The 19,355-nt window shown below is 38.1% G+C and overlaps 1 protein-coding gene across 1 annotated transcript in view; it reads right to left on the bottom strand.

Moving 5' to 3' along the window:
- PRKDC (protein kinase, DNA-activated, catalytic subunit) overlaps positions 1–19,355 on the bottom strand; it is an 82,075-nt gene that overhangs the window by 37,312 nt on the left and 25,408 nt on the right. Inside the window, exons 32-51 of the mRNA XM_072330288.1 lie at positions 18,921–19,147; positions 17,824–18,032; positions 17,560–17,692; positions 16,494–16,652; positions 15,934–16,137; positions 14,638–14,823; positions 13,601–13,705; positions 11,926–12,093; positions 11,460–11,587; positions 9,482–9,689; positions 7,742–7,920; positions 6,730–6,898; positions 6,149–6,214; positions 5,675–5,747; positions 5,303–5,451; positions 4,222–4,359; positions 3,909–4,028; positions 2,846–2,989; positions 2,481–2,632; positions 1,781–1,912 (exon numbers count right to left, since the gene is read on the bottom strand). Of these exons, the coding sequence (XP_072186389.1) occupies positions 1,781–1,912; positions 2,481–2,632; positions 2,846–2,989; positions 3,909–4,028; positions 4,222–4,359; positions 5,303–5,451; positions 5,675–5,747; positions 6,149–6,214; positions 6,730–6,898; positions 7,742–7,920; positions 9,482–9,689; positions 11,460–11,587; positions 11,926–12,093; positions 13,601–13,705; positions 14,638–14,823; positions 15,934–16,137; positions 16,494–16,652; positions 17,560–17,692; positions 17,824–18,032; positions 18,921–19,147 (3,049 nt within the window). The remainder of the gene's footprint in view (positions 1–1,780; positions 1,913–2,480; positions 2,633–2,845; positions 2,990–3,908; positions 4,029–4,221; positions 4,360–5,302; positions 5,452–5,674; positions 5,748–6,148; positions 6,215–6,729; positions 6,899–7,741; positions 7,921–9,481; positions 9,690–11,459; positions 11,588–11,925; positions 12,094–13,600; positions 13,706–14,637; positions 14,824–15,933; positions 16,138–16,493; positions 16,653–17,559; positions 17,693–17,823; positions 18,033–18,920; positions 19,148–19,355) is intronic.

The raw sequence follows: 19,355 nt of genomic DNA, 5'->3' as shown, positions 1-19,355 counted from the left end.
AATCATATCTCTGAGCACCGCATCCAAATGGCTCTTAAACACATCCAGGGACGGTGACTCAATGACCTCCCTGGGGAGCCTATTCCAGTGTTTAACAACCCTTTCTGTAAAGAAGTGTTTCCTAAGGTCCAACCTAAGCTTACCTTGGCACAACTTGAGGCCATTTCCCCTCATCCTGTCACCTGTCACCAGTGAGAAGAGACCTGCCCTGCTCTCACTATAAGAAGAGGGCAATAAGGTCTCCCCTCAGCCTCCTTTTCCCCAGACTAAACAGCCCCAGCTTCCTTAGCCTCTCTTCATAGGGCTGATTCTCCAAGCCCTTCACAAGCCTCATTGCCCTTCTCTGGACCTGCTCCAGTACCTCAATGTCTTTTTTTGTACTTTGAGGTGCCCAAAACCAAACACAGTACTCGAGGTGAGGCCTCACCAATGCTGAGTACAGGAGCAGGATGACTTCCCTAGTCCTGCTCACAACACCATTCTTGATACAAGCCAGGATGCCATTGGCCCTCTTGGCCGCGTGGGCACACTGCTGGCTCATATTCAGCCGACTGTCCATCAGCACACCAAGGTCCCTTTCCATCAGGCAGCTTTCCAGTCACACCTCCCCAAGCCTGTAGGGTTGCCTGGGGTTGTTGTGACCAAAATGCAGGACCCGACACTTGGCCCTATTGAAACTCATGCCATTAACTTTGGCCCATCAATCCAGCCTGTCCAGGTCCTTCTGTAGTGCCCTTCTTCCCTCAGGCAGATCAACACTCCCTCCCAGCTTAGTGTCATCTGCAAACTTACTGAGGGTGCACTCAATCCCTTCATCAAGATCATCAATGAAGATGTTAAAAGCAGCCCCAGCACTGAGCCCTGGGGAATGCTGCCTGTGACCGGCCACCAACTGGATTCCACTCCATTGACCACAACTCTTTGGGCCTGGCCTTCCAGCCAGTGCTTTACCCAGCAAAGCGTATGCCCATCCATTGTCAGTGATGTCAACAGGCAAAGAAGGCATTAGATGTCTCTGCTTTATGTGTGTCCCTACTTATGAGGTGACCAATCTCATCAAGTGACCAATGCTACCTCTGGTCTTTCTTTTGCAGTTAACACATTTAAAGAAGCCTTTCTTGCTGCTGGCCAGCATCCACTCTAATTAAGCTTTGGCCACACACATTTTCTCCCTACTATAGCAACCAGTATTTCTGCAGTCCTCCCACGTTGCCTGATCTTGCTTCCAGTGGCCACACATGTTCTTCTTCCAACTAAGCTCTAGAAGAAGTTTGCTCAGCCAAGTCAGCGTACTGCTCTGTCTACTTAACTTTTGACACTGATACTTAAAAAGTGACCACCATTGACAAACCCCACTGGCTTCAAAAGCAGTTCCTCATGGCATCTTGTCAATTAGTTCCCAAGCAGCCTAAAGTCTGCACTTCCCATATCCAGGATTAAAATTCTGATGGTAGTGTTCCTCTTATCGCCTCAACAACTTCATGGCAATATGGACAAGATAGTTTTGTAGGTAAAGCAGTGACTGGCATCTATCTCTGTTTACAAGCAACGAATTGAGGAGGGCACATTTCCTAGCTGGTTCTCTTAGTACCTGTACTAAGATGGTATCACCAACTTTACAGATAAAAAAAGCACTGTGACAGACCATAGCAAATGGATGATGGGTCAAAAAGTTCCCAATAAATGAACAATATGACTCTGATGTCTTATGTTGACAAGTTAAGAGTTGCTCACTAAAGCTTTTAAGAAAATTTGTTATTCAAAGAGTTGTGTTTCTTACCTGATGCGATCTATTTCACACTTCAGGTCAAAGGGAGGTAAATTGTTAGCTAGAACAATTCCCAGCAGCTGAATTCCTACTGAGTTGTCCTTCGTATCAGGATCTCCACTAGAAAACTTCTCAAATATTAAGCTGTTGGAGACAATCATAAATTTTATATATATATATATACGTTTTATATATAACAAACCCCAAATCACTCGATCACTTTCTTTGTACGTGTATATTCACACACAGAACCCAAAAACTCTATAGAAAACAAGTGCACACACATACACACACACATATATTCTTCCACCAACAGAAAAAGGTAAAAAGCAGAAGTAAAAACTAGCTTCAGTGAAGAAGCCTTTGCAGATTCAAGATTGTCAGCCTGCACAAATACTCCAGTTCAGAAGCACATCAGATCATAAAAGTCTTACTTAGAATGCATTAAAATTCTGTAATAATATATTTCAAACAAAAAGTCTTTGTAAAGATTACTCTTCCTTTTGTTGCTTGTTGTAATTACCTACATGCTCTCTCTCTTTGTTTAAACAAATCATATTTCAGCCTTTGGAGAGTTCAGTTCTGAAGTTTTACTGTTAGTTCTGGGGACAAAAAATTTACAGTTGCGGCTGAATTTGCCTTGTTATCTGCTTTGATAACACTCAACTCATACTCCTGAAATATTGACAAAATAAAGTTCCAAATTGCCTACCTGTAAGGTATGGAGAGACAGTTCTTCCAACACTCTATAACTGTCTTTATGATTTCCAGATTGTGTCTGAACACAGCTCGTTTCTGATGAAAGGCATTCTTCATCAAGAATTCAAGCAATCTGTTAGCCAAAATCTCATCCTTAATATTTCCCTACAATGAATGGAAGCAAAAATAGACATAGCGACCCCAGAATAAAGACATACGTTCTGCTTTTTCCAAATAAGTAAATAAGCTACTATTAAAGTTAGTATCTCTAAATGAAACAGTGGACTGATACAGAAAACGATTAGAAGTGAATAAACTCACTCATTATTTATTAACTAGTCATTAGAATAGCAAAACATAATTTTTACATTTCCTTACTTTGGGAGTAGTTACACTCGTCCAGGAAAGAACGGTAACTGTTATTTCCACTACCATATAATGAATCCCTTCACCTCCATTATTGCCAGAAACAACAAGCTGCAGCATCGGACCGAGCCATTGCTTTGCATAAGGTCGGAAAACCTTTGGGAAGGGAGAAAATAAATAAATAAATAAAATCAAAAACAACATACGGAATATCCAATTATTTAATATCCTGTTCAATAATTATTACAAGGGAGACTGCTAAATCAATTTCTTAGCATTTTCTTAGCAACTTCTTAGAGTCTAACCTAGTCTGAAATGATAACAAAAAATCCCAACAAATTTAAAGTTACTTTAAAATGAAAGGCCTTCCTAACTATATTCCTCACTTCTGCTTAAAAGAAGCACCTTACACAGATCTTCATGTAAAGCTGTAATTATTTCAGTAGTGCTTTCACTTGCTCTTCCAAATCTCTATTTCAGACAGTTTTACTGAGAAAGCAGCATTAAGTGAGCGTTAAGGCTTCTTGAATTAATTCTGAAATCCAGTTTTGTATTTTGGATTCAGAATATTTCAAACATCATTCTTTAAAAGAAGTGTCTGAAATAGAATTAGAAATATTAGAGAATGTTTTTTCCTCAAGCAAAGACACATTCCATCACGTTATACCTTTCTGCAACTAGAGCATCATTTAGCTCTACAGGTTTCCAGAAGACTCATTTGTGACCATTAAAAACACACTGTATTTATTGATACAAAGTTGGCAAACAATCAGCTATGCCCCTTAACCAGTATCAATGAATTAATTACAGTTCACACAAGACGCATATTGTGGATACGCTCTACTTCTAGAAATAGTTATTAGAAGAAAATGCATTTCTTTTATACTCCAAATGCTGGCACTACTTCGATTTTTGGGCTATGAACAAGTTCCGTTTAATCATGGCAAATGATTAAATTGGAACCTCCTCCAAATGTCTCAGTTGATAACGTATTTTACCACATAAGATCTATGCAGTTCATAATACAACTTATTATGTTAACAGAAAGAAAAATAGGGAAAAAGAAATTACTCACATCCTCAGTATTAACAATAAGTTTTGCTATGAAGAGGCGAATATTTAATGGCACTGACGGATTTCCTAACTTACTATGCAGAAATTTCATCCAAAGAGGAAGGTCTACGGGAACCGTGCCCTGAAATTTAATGAAAAAGACCAAAAATCAATTCAATTATTGAACAAAACAGGCTTACCACAACAAAAAAAGCCCCACCTGAGCCACATAGGTATAGACATGAAAATCACAAAATGGAGGCATTCAATCAGTCACAGCCTCGTTGTTTTGTTATAACTAGAGAAACAATGCCAGGTTTTTGGTTCATACTGGCCTCTTCCACTTTGGGTGTGATCTGGTTCCTCTGCATATGCTTAATCAGAGTGGTCATTGGTGCCATACACTCATGTTGGTTAAGTTCATCCATCTCCAGTTCCATCTCATCATTTAAAACCATGTATTCTGATGTCTCCTGAGGAAAAAAAAATTACTACAATCAATACAAATGCATTTTCTTTTAAACTGTGATAACACAATTTAATGAGTCACTCTTATCTTTTCAGTATTGACAGATTTGACTATACACTCAATCTGCAACAGGGAATAAATCAGACACATTATTTAAATGCCTCCCAGATAGATGTACCACCTGTGCACTGGTTTCACTTTGTGTGCCTACAGATGTCAGTTTCATATTGCTCTGACATTACCACCTGCTACTATAGGTGGGGCAACTGCTGGAAGTAGGAAGAACTCTGAAGCTCACAGAAAACAACTGTTTCACAGCTGAAGACTTGGAAGAACAGTACTTAACATCTTCCAACAACAGTTAAAGACAAGGTGCCACAATGGAGATAAAGAATAACTATGTAATAATAGCAATAATTCATTCTATGCATTTGATAAAGCCAGCTTGCGCAACTGTCTTTGAAAACAAAAAGATATGGGAAAAACAGATGCCTAAGAGCAAAACAGAACCACCACAGGCCACTGCTGAGTGCACACACAGTCAAAAGCCACCTTTTAACAACTCTGTTGGCTTGTACCACTCAGCCTTAGAAAACCACCGCAGCACATGGCTTTTCTCCAGCTTACAGCGCAGAGAAAAAGGAAATAGAACACGGCTTGATCCCTCTCTCCCTCATCTGGAGAAAACCATCCTCAAGTAGAACAGAATTCAAGTACCTTTAAGTTTGTAAGTGATTGAGTTTATTATCTGATACATTCACTAGCAACAGCTGAAAAACAAACTGAAGAACAAAGTTTAACAACAAATAAGCCTTGATTCACTTTACAGGGAAACTTTTGTTTTTCTCAGCATAACACATCATTTCTAGTTCTCAACCTCAGTAAATACACACGATTGCTAAAAAGCATAAAACTTCTTACACTCAGCACATAAGTCGCTAAATTACCTTTCTCCTGAAGTGAGCACTGCTAGCTGTAACATCCTGGGAACTATAAGAAAAACCTTGGACTCCAGTAGAAAAATCGAACTGACTCATTTCCTCGCTCAAACTGCTATCCATCATGTATGATGCAGAAGCTAAATACTTGGGTTCATCTAAATAGGAAAAAGAATAGACCATTAATCAAAGCGATTACAAGCAAACATGCCTTTATTGACCACTGGAATCTGTGGGTGGATGGGAATTGGTTGCATGACAAAGTACTGCGTATGCTTTTACTTGCTCCTGATTCTGTAGAAGCCAATTAGCAGTGCATCAATAAATAGCACATGAAAGGTAAGAGAGAAGGTTTTTCATAGTCATAAATGAATTTCATACCCTGACTGTCATTCCATGCCTCTCTGGCTTCTTTTCTAATAGCAATGTATCTCTTCTTCCTTTCCAGGGGAACCTAAACAATAGAAAGAAATAATTACTACTATTTTATCTTTTTATCATTTACAGAGCAACTTCTCAAAACTGTCAAAAAATGATACAAATCATATAATTAGAAATGCAGTTCCACACTAGAAGTGGTGATTATTAAAGCTACCATGTAACAGCTAAATCAATTATTTCTACAGTCATTCAAAACCAGAATGAAGTGTGCTAAACAATAAAGTTACGTGCCCCAAAGGTTTGTTCTGAATATGTCTACATTTCCTTAAGAAAAAAGGTAATTGTAAATAAAGGAGTTCTCCATTGTTTTCTTGCTTTCTCCATATACGACTAACAACCAGTTCAAAAGTGAGCATGCCGTTAAGGATATACTCATTTTTTTGCACAGAAATAAAACCCAGCACTTTCACTCACCTCAATTTCTACAGGAAACATGTACTGACGCTTCAGGTCTATCAAGTTCTCAAAAATCAGCAAGTTCTACAAACCAAAGAAAGCTTGAAAACATCAAAGTTATAGCGCTGCACTCAATAACAATTGCTCTGATGTATTTTCTTGCTTCTTGTAGAAGTTCAAAGTACAGAAAACACAGACAGTTCTGTTTTAGATCAACACTTAAGGAAATTTTGCTACTCGATTCCTTGAGAATTTAAAGCACTGGCAATGCACCCTGTAAAAAGGATCTAATTCGTGTATTTCAAGCACTGGAAAACTTAATGGATGTTTTCTTGTATATTAGAAAATGGATTGAGCGTGGAGAGAAAGTGGTAGATCTATCCCTACTTCACCCACCCCCAACAGATGGCAAAGCCTTCATCAGCAATTCAAATGACACGAAAAGGAAAGAAAGTCAACTACTCCTACTGCCTCACTGGGTAGCTCGTTATATAATTGCCTGTCATTCAAATTTGATTCTTTGATTTATTGACACCAAGTAACATCTCTTGATGTTTCATGCTCCGGAAGCTTCTTTAGCAGTAAGAGTGGATTCTCACCTTTTCTGATTTTTCTGTAAAGAGAAAGCCTTGATAAAATTTACTTTCAGTGAAGACACAACTAATAACAGCAATAGCACAATTATATGCTGCACAGTGGTACTGTCTCCTCTTCTCCAGCAGCTGACTCTCCCCTGCCATGTTTTCTGTAAATGCATCATAGCACAACCTGAAAATAAGAACAGGCAAATATGGACAGGTAAACACCAAAGTCTTCGTTGCTTTTTTTTCCTTCTCTTTAATGAGCACAGGAAAGGCCTTCCAACCAAAGACGGAATGAACAGAAGACAGATCAAGAGATCTCTATCACTAAAGCAGTACTAGCATTAAATCGCAGTTTAACCATTCAACCAACGGCACAGCCAACTTCCACTTATATTTGCACAGCCATCTTTAATGTCAAGGAGATGGCAGGGTATTTTCATAGAAAATGAAGATACCTTTCAACTCATACACAAACAAGTCTTGTGGCTCTTACCCAACAACTTGCCAGTGGACAGGCATGCTGAGCTACGCTATGCATTAGCCAAAGAAAACTAGTTTAGATAATTATAATAATAATATAGGTCTTTTGCCCATAATCACCTATAACTCTTAGGCAAATAACAGACAAAAAAAGAAAGCTTTTAAGTTCTCTTAGGTTCTCTTAGAATTCTGTCATAAGTGTTTAAGAATAATCAAACTGAAATTTAAATGTAAAGAACCACACTGAAAAGCAAGAAAAATAAAATAACTGGGAAAGGAGAGGTAGAACTCATTCTAATATAGGACTGTAGATAATTACAACAGCTCAGGTAGGAAAGGATCTTAAAGGTCATCTAGTTCCAATGTTCAAGATCAGTTTATCAAATGTAGATTAAATACTGAGCATTCTACTTGAAACCAAAAGATACATCGCAGACTGTGTTCATCCTTGACCAAGTCATACTGCTTAACATGACGTACCTAAAAAGAGTCTTTACCCAAAATCTAAATAAAAATTGAAAGGAAATACAAGGAAAAAGAATCTTACTTTACCAGTGCCTTGGTAAGTTCATTTCCTTCTACACTTACAGAACCACGGTAAGCTTGGTTAATTTTAGAGTCCTTGGAGTGAACATCATCTTTTGAAAGACGTATATACATCACTTCCAGCAGCTTGTAATAACCCATTTTCTTGGTGATTTGTGTATCAAAAACACATTCATTGGACTGAAAACAAATAAGCAAAGACTCAAAAAAGCTTCCTAGACTTTGACCTTGCTAAGGCGGTCCATAGTTACTCTAGTTACTGCTAAACAGCCTTCAGATTACTTTTATCTTCTACAACAATAACTTACAACTTCAGAGTTTCTGCGTAATACAATTATTAAAAGTATGTTGATCTGTTTACCAGGTAACTGTCTTAAGTACAACTGACCAAACAATTAGAGCGATATTAGAGTAATATATGCAGACTACCAAATAACATTTCAGACATGCTAAGCAAAACACCTGTAAGAGCAACACAAGGAGACAAATACGCTTGGTGATGAAAGACATCTGTCAGTTTGAATTGTTTGTTGAGAAACAATGGCAATTTGTGCTACTTGAAGTTGCCTAAAGCCCTTTAGTTCAACAGGAGCAGAAAACACAGAACATCCTTCCCTATGAAAACAAGGATCAACTTGTTTTTAAACAAAGCTCACACGTAGAATCAAAGATAAAAATATACATATAATTGATAAGCAGATAAAATACCATGTTCCTACCACTACCATTTCAAAACATGTACCCAGGGAATTTATAAGTTTCTTTGTGCACCTCACTTCAGTGCCAACACTTACAGCAATAGAAGTTCATGTGAGAGCCTGTGTGTTTAAGTCTACGTATAAGGTCTTCTTTCCAGTGTTTTGTTTTAATGACAACTATTAGAATTCCTCCTAGGAATCTAAGGCAAGATGCAAAGGAATGGCACAAAGCTGCACAAGGGATGTTCCAACTGAACATTTGTTTGTTTTTTTTTTATATGTACATATATATATATATATATATATTTTAACAGGGGGGGTGGTTAAACACTGCAAGAGGCTGCCTAGAGAGGTGGTTGATATCCCATGTCTGTCAGTATTTTGGAGGCATAATATGCTTTAGCTTTTGGTTAGCCATGCAGCAGTCAGGAAGTTGGACTAGATGATCTTTGTGGGTCCTTTCCAACTGAACTATTCTATTCTAAATTTGGATAATTTCAGCACCTTGTCTGTGCTGCTGCTCTTAAACAGGTGCATCATAAAAACTAACAAGTGGAAGAGAACCTCGGGAAGAGTACACACACTAACAAAAACAATTTAACTAACACGGATGACAAATAGCACATAGAGAAAGAAACACATCTATCTTCTGATTGTAGCCGAGATCCTTCTGCAAGTGATTAAGAGCACAATCCCTCTTTTCTCCAAGGGCTTTGATTACACAGGTCTAATACCCCTCTTTCACAATGTATTAGTAGACTACCATTTTATACTTAAGAGTGGATTTTGACAGTACCTCAGATCCCTTTTTTACATATACAAATGACTTTTCAGCTATACACAGAAGAAATACAAACATGCATTAATTTCAAAGCAACAGAATCGAAACACACAATGAGGAAAAACTTCTGCTACGAGATACAGAAAACTGGTAAAATTGAAAGCAAGTGGTTTCAATTGCAGCATTTCAACCAAACCTAAGCAAAATGTACATAGAGACAGCCAACATTATGCTTTCCAATTTATTTATTTGTAATTCATACCTTTGTAAACCTGGAATTAAGTGTATCCATAGCCTGCACAATAATCTTGCAAAAGAATTCTCTCAATGCATCCAAGCTGCAGTGTGACATGAGAGTAAGGAGGGAACGATCCACAAAAGCTTGCCGGACAGTATTTGAAAGAAGATCTTCATTCTGGAACATCTTGTGAACAGTATCTAGCAGTACCACTTGTTTGTCAGTGCTGCTCCTAAATAAGATAAAAATCTCAAGAAGAAAACTCGTTCTTACCAGATTCCATTTGCATTTTAAACTGCTTCTGTCATTAAAATTACATTGTCTTTGTTCATAACCACTTAGCTATCCTACAAGACATGAAAGAGCAGTTTGAAACTATCTAAAGAAAGTCTCAGCTTCTTGCTCTGAAAGAAGCGGTAAAATTGTTTATACCTCTCTGATGGTTCAATCCAAAAGCTATCACTAACTTTGTCAGCTCCAATCTAAAATAATAATGATAATAGATAAATAGCATCTGGTACATACAAAAAGTGTAGGCAAATGGAAAAAGATGGGGAAAGGGATTATCCTGCTCTGCACTGCTATGGCCTCGCCTTGAGCTCTGTGTGCAGCTCTGGGCACCACGGTGTAAGGAGAACTTAAAGCCACTAGAAAGTGCGCAAAGAAGGGCTATGAAGATGGTGAATGGTCTGGAGGACATGGTGTGTGAGGAATGGCTGAGGTCCCTGGGTTTCCTCAGCCCAGAGCAGAGGAGCTGAGGGGAAGCCTCATGGTGGCTGCAGCTCCTTACAGGGAGCAAAGGGGCAGCACTGAGCTCTGCCCTCTGTGACAGCAACAGGACATGAGGAAACTGCATGGAGCCGTGTTGGGGAGGGGCAGCTGGGGGCTAAGGATAGGGTGGTTGTATGGGAGATTGGTAATCACAGCCTGAACCTCTGATTAATCAGCTGAGGCAAGTGTGGGGTCAGCTGTGGGAGCACAGGTGAGAGTGATGTAGCTGTGCTCCCGGAAGGGGTGGAGCTCGACTCCACCTCCTCTGAGACCTCATTTAAGGGCTGACTCCCACTGAGGCAACATCTCTTGGAGATTGCTCACCAGTGAGGACTGCCCCAGCTTCTTCAGCCAAGGCACCACCACTGGTGAGTTTCCCTTTGCTTATTACTTCTGTATGTTTGTTACCATCTTTGCTACCATCTGTATATTAACAACGAATACAGTGGTCAAGCCCTTGACAGGCTGCCTGGGGTGGTGGTCACAGTGCAAAAATATCTGATAGAGTTCCAGGAGTGCTCAGACAACACTGACATAGGTTTTGAACTTTGGGTGGTCCTGTGTGGAGCCAGGGGCTGGATTCAGTGATGGGCCTATTCCAACTCAGGATTCTATGGTTCTAGATGTATCAGTTCTGAATAATTTTATAGTAGCTAAAACTCAAAAAAAATGGGGCTTGGGCAAAAGATAAATGATTCCATGTAGCAAACTGTATGCTTCAAAACAGTCATTAATTAATAGCCCATCATAAATTGGAATGCTTGGTTCCAAGACTAAAGATCTGTTCTGTGGACAGAGTATGTTTTTGTCAACAACTTACCAGTCTAGAAACACTTTAATTTAAGAAAGAGAAAAAAGTGCCGTTCTATTTCCAAGGATGTTGAGCAAGTTAACTCACTGACAAGTGTTATTTACTTATGTGAGCATTATGGTTACACAGTGATAGCAAAAATAGGCATTGCACACAACTACTACCTTCAAACTGCATTCTGCCAGAATGAGCCAATTTACACAAGGCTTTACAGAATTTGTCCAGAAATTGGCAGTGTCACCTGTAAGTTGGTGCCACTTCAGAAGTATTTTGGAATAGTGAAGACAGAAGTACGTGACTTAAAAGTATTATATAAAACGTTATGTTGTTAACTATTGCTGTTATACAGACAAGAATGACATTTACATCATAAAAGAAGTCACTAAGACCAAGAACAAAATGTAATAGACCAAACCTTACCTTCTGGAAATTCTTTTGAAGCTGGCTTGAAATAAGTCCTCCATAGAATGTCTGTGGTCCCTACAGAGGACTTCTGTCATCAACTGCAACAACATTGGACTCTGAGACAACTCTAAAGCATCTAAAAACTGAAAAAAGATACAACACAAAGTAAAGAGTTACATGGAATCAAATCAATTCAATTTAACTTTTCCATATCAATCAGAAACAGATACTCAAGATATGTACATGTAATCTGTATATATAAATTCAACATCTGGATAAAAATTTAACTAAGAACTAATAACTGATTTCCTTAAAGAAACTGAGCTTATCTTTCTAATTCCAGACTCTGTGATATATAAATACACACCTACTTCTGCTATATATGCATACGTACACACCCCTTTGCGATATATAGATAGCTGTTTCAAGGCAGAATTCAATTAGGCTTCTAATTATATAATCGTTTCTGAAAGATACTAACCTTCTTAGTGCAGTCCACATAGTTGTTGTGCTTCAAGGTTCCTTTGGGAAACTCATCTGAACTCATAGGAAAATTGAAAGCTACAAGTTGATCAAGAGCATTCTTAAGGTCATTAAGTTTTTCTCCAGTCAAATTAGTGAAAAATGGAAGAATTATCACTGCCTGGCCCTGAAAGAAAGATTAAAAAAATCTTTAAACGAAATTACAAATTAAACAAAATTAAACTAATTACAAAGCATTTAAGGACCACAAAACAACCGGTAGTGGTTGTGCTTACTGATTTCAAACGCTCAGATAACTGAAAGATGCATCACGTAGCTGCTCTTCTTTAAGATGCTACTTCAGAAAATATCTTTGATCAATACCGAGTGGGAGTTAAAAGCTAATTAACATTTCCTGCCCAGCACTCCTATATATTAGACTTTTGTGATGACAGATGCTCACTTAAAAACAGTAAGTCACTGCTTTAATGCACCACCTAGCAACAAAAGCAAGGTTTATCTTGAATGCACAGTGAAGTTCAAAACCATCCAACTAAAGGTGGACTGACAAAGCAGCAACTATATAAAACTATTTTTTAAGTATAAAACTGATAGCCTTCTGGTCTGAAGCTTATGCTCTAGCATCCACATAGCAGTGTGCCCTTGTGGCCAAGGCCAATGGTATTCTGGGATGCATTAAAAAGAGCATGGCCAGCAGGTCAAGGGAGGACATCCTTCCACTACACCCTGCTCTGGCAAGGCCACATCTGGAATACCATGTCCAGTTCTGTGCTTCCCAGTTCAAAAAAGACAGGGATCTCCTAGAAAGAGTCCAGCAGACAGCTATGAAGATGATTAAGGGTCTGGAACATGTTCTGTATGAGGAAAGGCTGAGTGACCTGGGACTCTTCAGTCTGGAGAACAGAAGGCTTAGAGAGGAACTCCTGTTTATAAAGTATCCAAAGTGTGAGAGGACTCTTCAGTGGCATGCAGTAATAGAACACGGGGCAAGGGGACAAAACTGGAGTATAGGAAGTTCCATACTGACAGAAGGAAGAACTTCTTTACAGCAAGACTGACATAACACTGGAACATGCTGCCCAGAGACTATTCAAGACACATCTGAATGACTGTGTGTTTGACTTACAGCAGGAAATCTGCTTTAGCAGGGGGTTGGACTCAAAAATCTCTAAAGGTCCCTTCCAACACCTACAATTCTGTAATCTTGTCATCCTACAACTACTGCTTTCAGTATGCAGTACTCTGTCTCCCTCTCTTGACCAAATCACATATTGCAGTTACTGGTCTCACACAGCAATGAACCTTGGAATCATTGCACATTTATAATTTAATATTTAGTAAGTGCCATTCCTTGCTAAAAGCCTAATTAACCGTTGACTCAAAAATGAACACTTTAGAGTTTAAATTATTTGCAACTGACAGTCATTTTTTCCTAGGAATAAAAAAACAACACTCAAAACAAAAGCACAGCATCTGTGATATCGCCTTCTGTCTAAATACTAACAATTAACTACAATTTTTAGGAAGCTGAATAGGGGAATTAAAAAAATGGAAGTAATGCCCGTGTGGTATGTCCAACTAAGGTAAAAATTTAACTCTAATAACAGGGGATTTCATTAACCACTACCATTCTAAGCTGGACAGATAGGGAACGTACTCAGTGAGCAACTTACCTTCAGATTTAAGCCTAAATTCTGATCAGTAAGTAGACTGGTATAGGTATCGAAAACAGCTCTAAATGCTTCATGACTAGTATTGAAAGAAACTGAAGAGTCTATCTGGAACAACAGACAAGTTAAAAAACAAAGATTTGTTTCTGAACGAGTCAGAGAGATCCTTACATTAGTGAACAATGAAAACAACCCATGTGCTGTAGAACTCTGTTTCCACAAATATACTGAATGAACAGAAAGTACATATACTGCGATTTTGGTTTTAGAAGGACTACCAGTAAGAATTCTAGAAGCCCCTATGCTATACAAACAAGCTTACATGCTGGATATTTTCCAGTTCAAAAATAAATCAAGCTACATCTCAAAGCTAGAGTACCTATTAGTCTCTTTACTAGCAATGAATACAGCAATACAATTCACAATACATGCCCCAGAACTCAACTTCCAGAAGATTCAAGTTGAAAATAACGATACTTATAGCTTCAAATGTCCTGAAGTGAATATTTGTGTGTTTACACATGGCTACTTTTACAACTTCCTAAAAAAAAAAGTGGGCTAAGTAGATAAATTCTGTCCTTATGATAGAAAAAACATCATTAAGCAAAACCACAATGTAACCAAAGTTAAAGGTCCTAAAAACCAAAACCTTTCTGCACACTGTTGATTTATGTAGCTCTGCTGTGACTTTCTAAATGCCAGCAAGGCAGAAGGAATGCTCCCAAAGGCTGTTCATTTTCTAAGTTTACTCCCCATGCTTGTGTCAATTCTCCAGAAGGCAAAAAGGCAGAAAAACACAGTGAGCAGCTAAAACAAGAAGGCTGGTGGGGAGAAAAGCAAAATCCAGTAATTTCTGCTTGTCCAAATATTTTTTTGTACTTTGCAAAAAACAAAACAGACTATCATTACTCAGCTTTTTCCCCATCCACCCCCACCCTCCCACCCTAACATAAGAGAAACAAAGAAAACTATTCCTTTAAGCTAAGATATCTTCCTATAGAAATAGAAAAGTTAGCTGGCCATTACAAAACGATGCATACCTGGAGAACTTTCGCCAGCAGAGTCAAGACTGCCATTTTACTCTCAGGAGACGAACCTTTGGCCCACCAGCTGTCAAGCCTCTTCCAGTTTCTCAGTACTGCTGTGACCAGTTTCACTCCTTGCTGCTTGCGTACGGCACGCTCCCTGAAACTCTGATCTAACATGCCATTCAAAATGCTTCCAACCTGAAAGGAAAAGCAACAGAGATTCTTGCCTTCTGGGAAAAAGAAAACAACACAATCAAATTACAGTTTCTGGAGAAAACCAACCAAAAAGTGCTGGTTAATGGAAGGAAAATGAATCTCCCCTATCAGCTTCAGACAGATCTTTCTGTCTGAACTACCATCTGTCCTAAAAGCACCTAAATTAGAAGCACCTCTCTAATTCGACTTTGTGGAAAGGCTAAAGATGGCATCTAAAATTAGAAGACCTTAATTCTATCCCACATCCTTAATTAAAACTACGCTTAATGGAAAGTAAAAACCCAGCAAAGGAACTTTCAAATTAAGTCTGCTAATGTGTCAGGGGAGGACTTTCAGTTTACTGCATTACACAGCAGTGCCAGATTTAAATCTCAACATGATACAGGAGTCACTGTGCAGGAATTTAGAAGAAAAGAGACATCTACCATACTAATTCCTGTTTAAATCAAGCACCAATGTAGCAAATCCCTCCCGTACATTTTGTGTGAACACAGAGAGACAAATAATAACCCAGAGTAATACTGAGAATCAATAATTTGAAAATACAAGTAAGCATGGAACTGAGAAACAGGAGAGTGACGTATGTAACTTACTTGCATAAACTCTGAATGCAGAAATAAAACTTCAATCAAGTTATGAACAAGTATGTTTCAATCCCCTTCCTTCACACAGTTTATGATGTGACTGAAACTACTACTGATCACTGATTTCTAAGCCTTATCAAAGGACTGTGTTGCAGTAATTTATCTTCCACAGTACATCCCTCTACATAGTACACAAAAATGTGAACAGTGTTCTTCAGATGAAACGCTATGGAAAATTCCTGAAATTCATAGATTTCAGGGTAGGTAATAGGCAAGCACTTTCCACTCAAGTCAGGTTGCCAAGGACACGAAGTCAGTGCCAACAGGCTGTAACCCAAAACAATACAGAAGGAAACAAAATACCACGAAATTAACCACTAAAAAACCCTACAAATACTGTGCTTCCCAAGTGCAACTGAAGACACTCAGCTACACCCAACCGTAACAAAGAAGTCTTACTTCTAACATTTCCATGTGAATTTGTCCTTTTAAAGAAGAAGTTTAATACCATTTGGGGATTGCTGACAGATGATTCCATAAGATGGATTACAATCACATCCAGATTTTTTAGCAGCTGCTGATTAATGGTGTCAGAGAACAGGCTGAAGAAATACTGTCCATGAGAAAAATTGACAAAGTTCCTCTCTGAGGCTTCGGATAATGGCACAGATAACACCACTGTGTTCAACAGCAGACTTACTAGCTCCTCACACTGTAAAATATAAGACAGCACCAGAAACTCAGCTGCATTAAATTACATAGATTTCCTGAAAAAAAAACCAACAAACAAACAACAACCAAAACCAAGCACATTTCCTTGTCTTAAAAACCTCCCAACTCAAACTGTTTCATGTCACCATGAAATACAGTAATAAATCATACACTAAATATTGTAATGTTTGCTACTTTAAAAATCTCCCTTTGTCCCTCAATCAAGTCAGAGAGTGTTTGCAGCTTATCTGTAGAGTATGAATAAGGCTTCTTTTACCCAAAATATATATTCTGGTTATAGTCCCTGAAAACAGAAAGTTGAGGATTAAGAAATGAGATTGGAGAACCACATCCTACCTGGACATCAATGGCAAAGGCAAGCTGCAGGAGTCCATCGGCTAATCGCTTACTGCTGATGTCTACTGCTGGAAGAGAGCTCCTTTCATTCCCAGGTGCGATGCCTTTATAAACAACTGAAAGAAGCTTAGAGCCAATTGAGGGATGAGGCCTTTCACCCTATAGAAGAATAAGAAGTGCCAATGAATACAAGCAGAAAAAAATAACACAAAGGCTTTTTAATTTACCTGTTTAGGTAACAGAAACACAAATTCTAAGCCAATTTTTGAAACATTTCCAAATGATTCAGATCTGAAAAAAAATCTGAGAGAAGATAACAATACTACAGGAATAAAATGAACAGCTCAATGAGAATGGGTAGGCTGTAAGAGGTAAGCCATGCAGTCCCTCGAGAATTGCTGCACTATACCCTCAATTCTAGATTCTCAGACATAAAAGATGGATGGTAAGAGCTTTAAGTTGCCCCAAACAGTGTTTGACTACAGTCAGAAACTTATTAGAAATAATTATTTTGAGTAATGTAATCTACACCCTCATCCCTAACTGCTCTCTATCCTGTTTTCATGCAACTCAGACCCCTGTATTGCTTCTGGTCAGCCAACGGACATTCCTTCATGTCCTTGGAAAAAAGTTCACCCTTGTACTTTGGTGCAAAACTTCTTCACAGCACAAATGGTCTTATATAAAACAAGATACTCCTTTTTGGATTGCAGAATTACTATTTGAAGATATTTGTCAGGATTTCTGAGAATCAAAGAAAACGTGCCCCTACAAAGCTCAATGAAAGGGAAAATTTGGGGTAGATTCTGGTCGCCTCCAGGCCCTAGAAACAGGAGAAAGACAGACATGATGATGAGGATTGTTCACACCTCACTATTATGCTACCCAGATTTGTAGAGCAAGCATAAAGCATTTCTTTCCGGTCCCATTCAATGCCAGCTTTTCACTGTTGATCTCATTTCACATAAATTCAACCCAATCTGTTCTCGGTTTTCATACTAGACATACATGTAAAGCTTTTAACTTTATAAAAGCATTCAGAATTAATTTCTGGATAAACAGTTACCTGACTGTGAAGAACAGAACGAAGCAGACCAGATTTCTGGAGTTGCTTGCAGGCGGAAAGAACAGCACTAAACCTAACTCGATCAAAACGTGCATCTGAATTAAACAGATCAACAGAACAAAGGTCCTCAAAGCTAATGAGAAAAGAGAAGTAGTAATTTTAGAATGGTGGGGATATCTATTTGCAACCGTACATAACATTTTGCATTTCTCATTTCAATTTCATTTGTTCTGGACACTTGCTTACAAGAAAGCTCCTACTTACCTCTGTGGAGTGATTCTTTTTTTTAAACATAATTGCAAATCTTCTTTATAGGGAGATTTCATCAAAGCTTTCAAGAGTCGCACTGAGATATCTGGGAGATTTTTCATGACTTGTACATCAGCTGTATTAAATCCTATATGTGATGGATCACACACAGTCATCACCAGAAGCTCTATGAAGTTTGCATTCAGCAATTCCTTCTCGAGTAGCTAGAAAAAATAAAACAAATTAAAAGAAAATGTAAGGAATCCTAAAAGGATTTGAAACTATTTTATTCTTCATTACTTACCACTACTCCTTATAGCCAGAAGGAAACATAACATGCAACATTAACTATTCTGGTGAAATGGCACTATCTTTCTTCGATTAAATGTCTAATTTAAATGAATTATGCTAATGCATGAAATAAAGTATCTATAAAAATACATAAGACATATGCTATCAAATTGGAATTGAAATCTTTTGATATTCACATAGGCCTGTTTCAGTCTTGATCATACATCTAATCACTTGGAAAGCCAGACGTACATCCCTATGCACACCATTAAACATTTACTTAAAACAAGAGACAGTCTCAGAACTATATTGGCACTGTATATTTCACAAATACTATATTCTACAGGTTTAATTAAGGTTTGTATTAAATCCAAGCTAGGCAAGATAAGAGACCTGAATGTTTTTTTTCTGAATTCAGGAACAAATTGCTGCAGTGTCACCTTTTGATTTAAGTAACCATTGCCTTGACAAACTTAAGGCAATCAGGACGCCTGAAAAAATATTCATTTTAAGTACTCTATGCAGAGGAATCTCACAGTCAATTTCCTTACTGGAATATTGGAATATGTAGGAAATGTTCAACTCCCTATTCAAAACTAGGTCAACCACTAAAATCAGTCTCTGCAGTATGCTTTCTCTTATGTGCAAAGATTGTGTAGCAGCTGGTGATTCCTAGTCAACAGTTTGAAACAAAGCACCACTAAGGATAAGATATCCAGCAAATCATCTCACAGTGAAAAAATAAGAATAAATAAATAAAAATCAATGTAATTACATATACAATTTGTTATCTTTTACTCACTACGGATTTCAATGCCTACCTTCCAGAAATCCTGCTGGTAGGTTTCCAGGATCATGGTGACAAACTCCATGATTCGCACAATAATTGTACACTTGCTGTAATTATACGCTTCTCTTTCTTGGGGACTAAATATGTTGCCTCTTGATCTGCAATCAAAGCACTGCTCTGCTGCATGGATATCGTGCAAGGCAATAGTTTCAAGGAAGAAATCCACTGCTTCCAAGAAAGAGGACCTTTCATTTACACCTAAGGTGAATCATTGTAAGCAGAAATGAGATAGCAGTTCATTTTCTATATATAAGTTTGTGTTAGGAAGAAAACAGTTGTGTTGAAATAACGAACAGAAAAACTACTGCATCTCACACGAGTATTTCCTGAAAGTTTTATGGCATTTGCAAATATTAACATTCTGGCAGTGAAGCGTAGCTTTCTAATTACCAATCATTATAAGCAT

Source organism: Excalfactoria chinensis, chromosome 2, assembly GCF_039878825.1.
Source record: "Excalfactoria chinensis isolate bCotChi1 chromosome 2, bCotChi1.hap2, whole genome shotgun sequence".
NCBI classification, from domain to species: domain Eukaryota; kingdom Metazoa; phylum Chordata; class Aves; order Galliformes; family Phasianidae; genus Excalfactoria; species Excalfactoria chinensis.
Note: the sequence above shows the minus strand (reverse complement) of the source record. Positions and strands in the feature narration are given on the sequence as shown.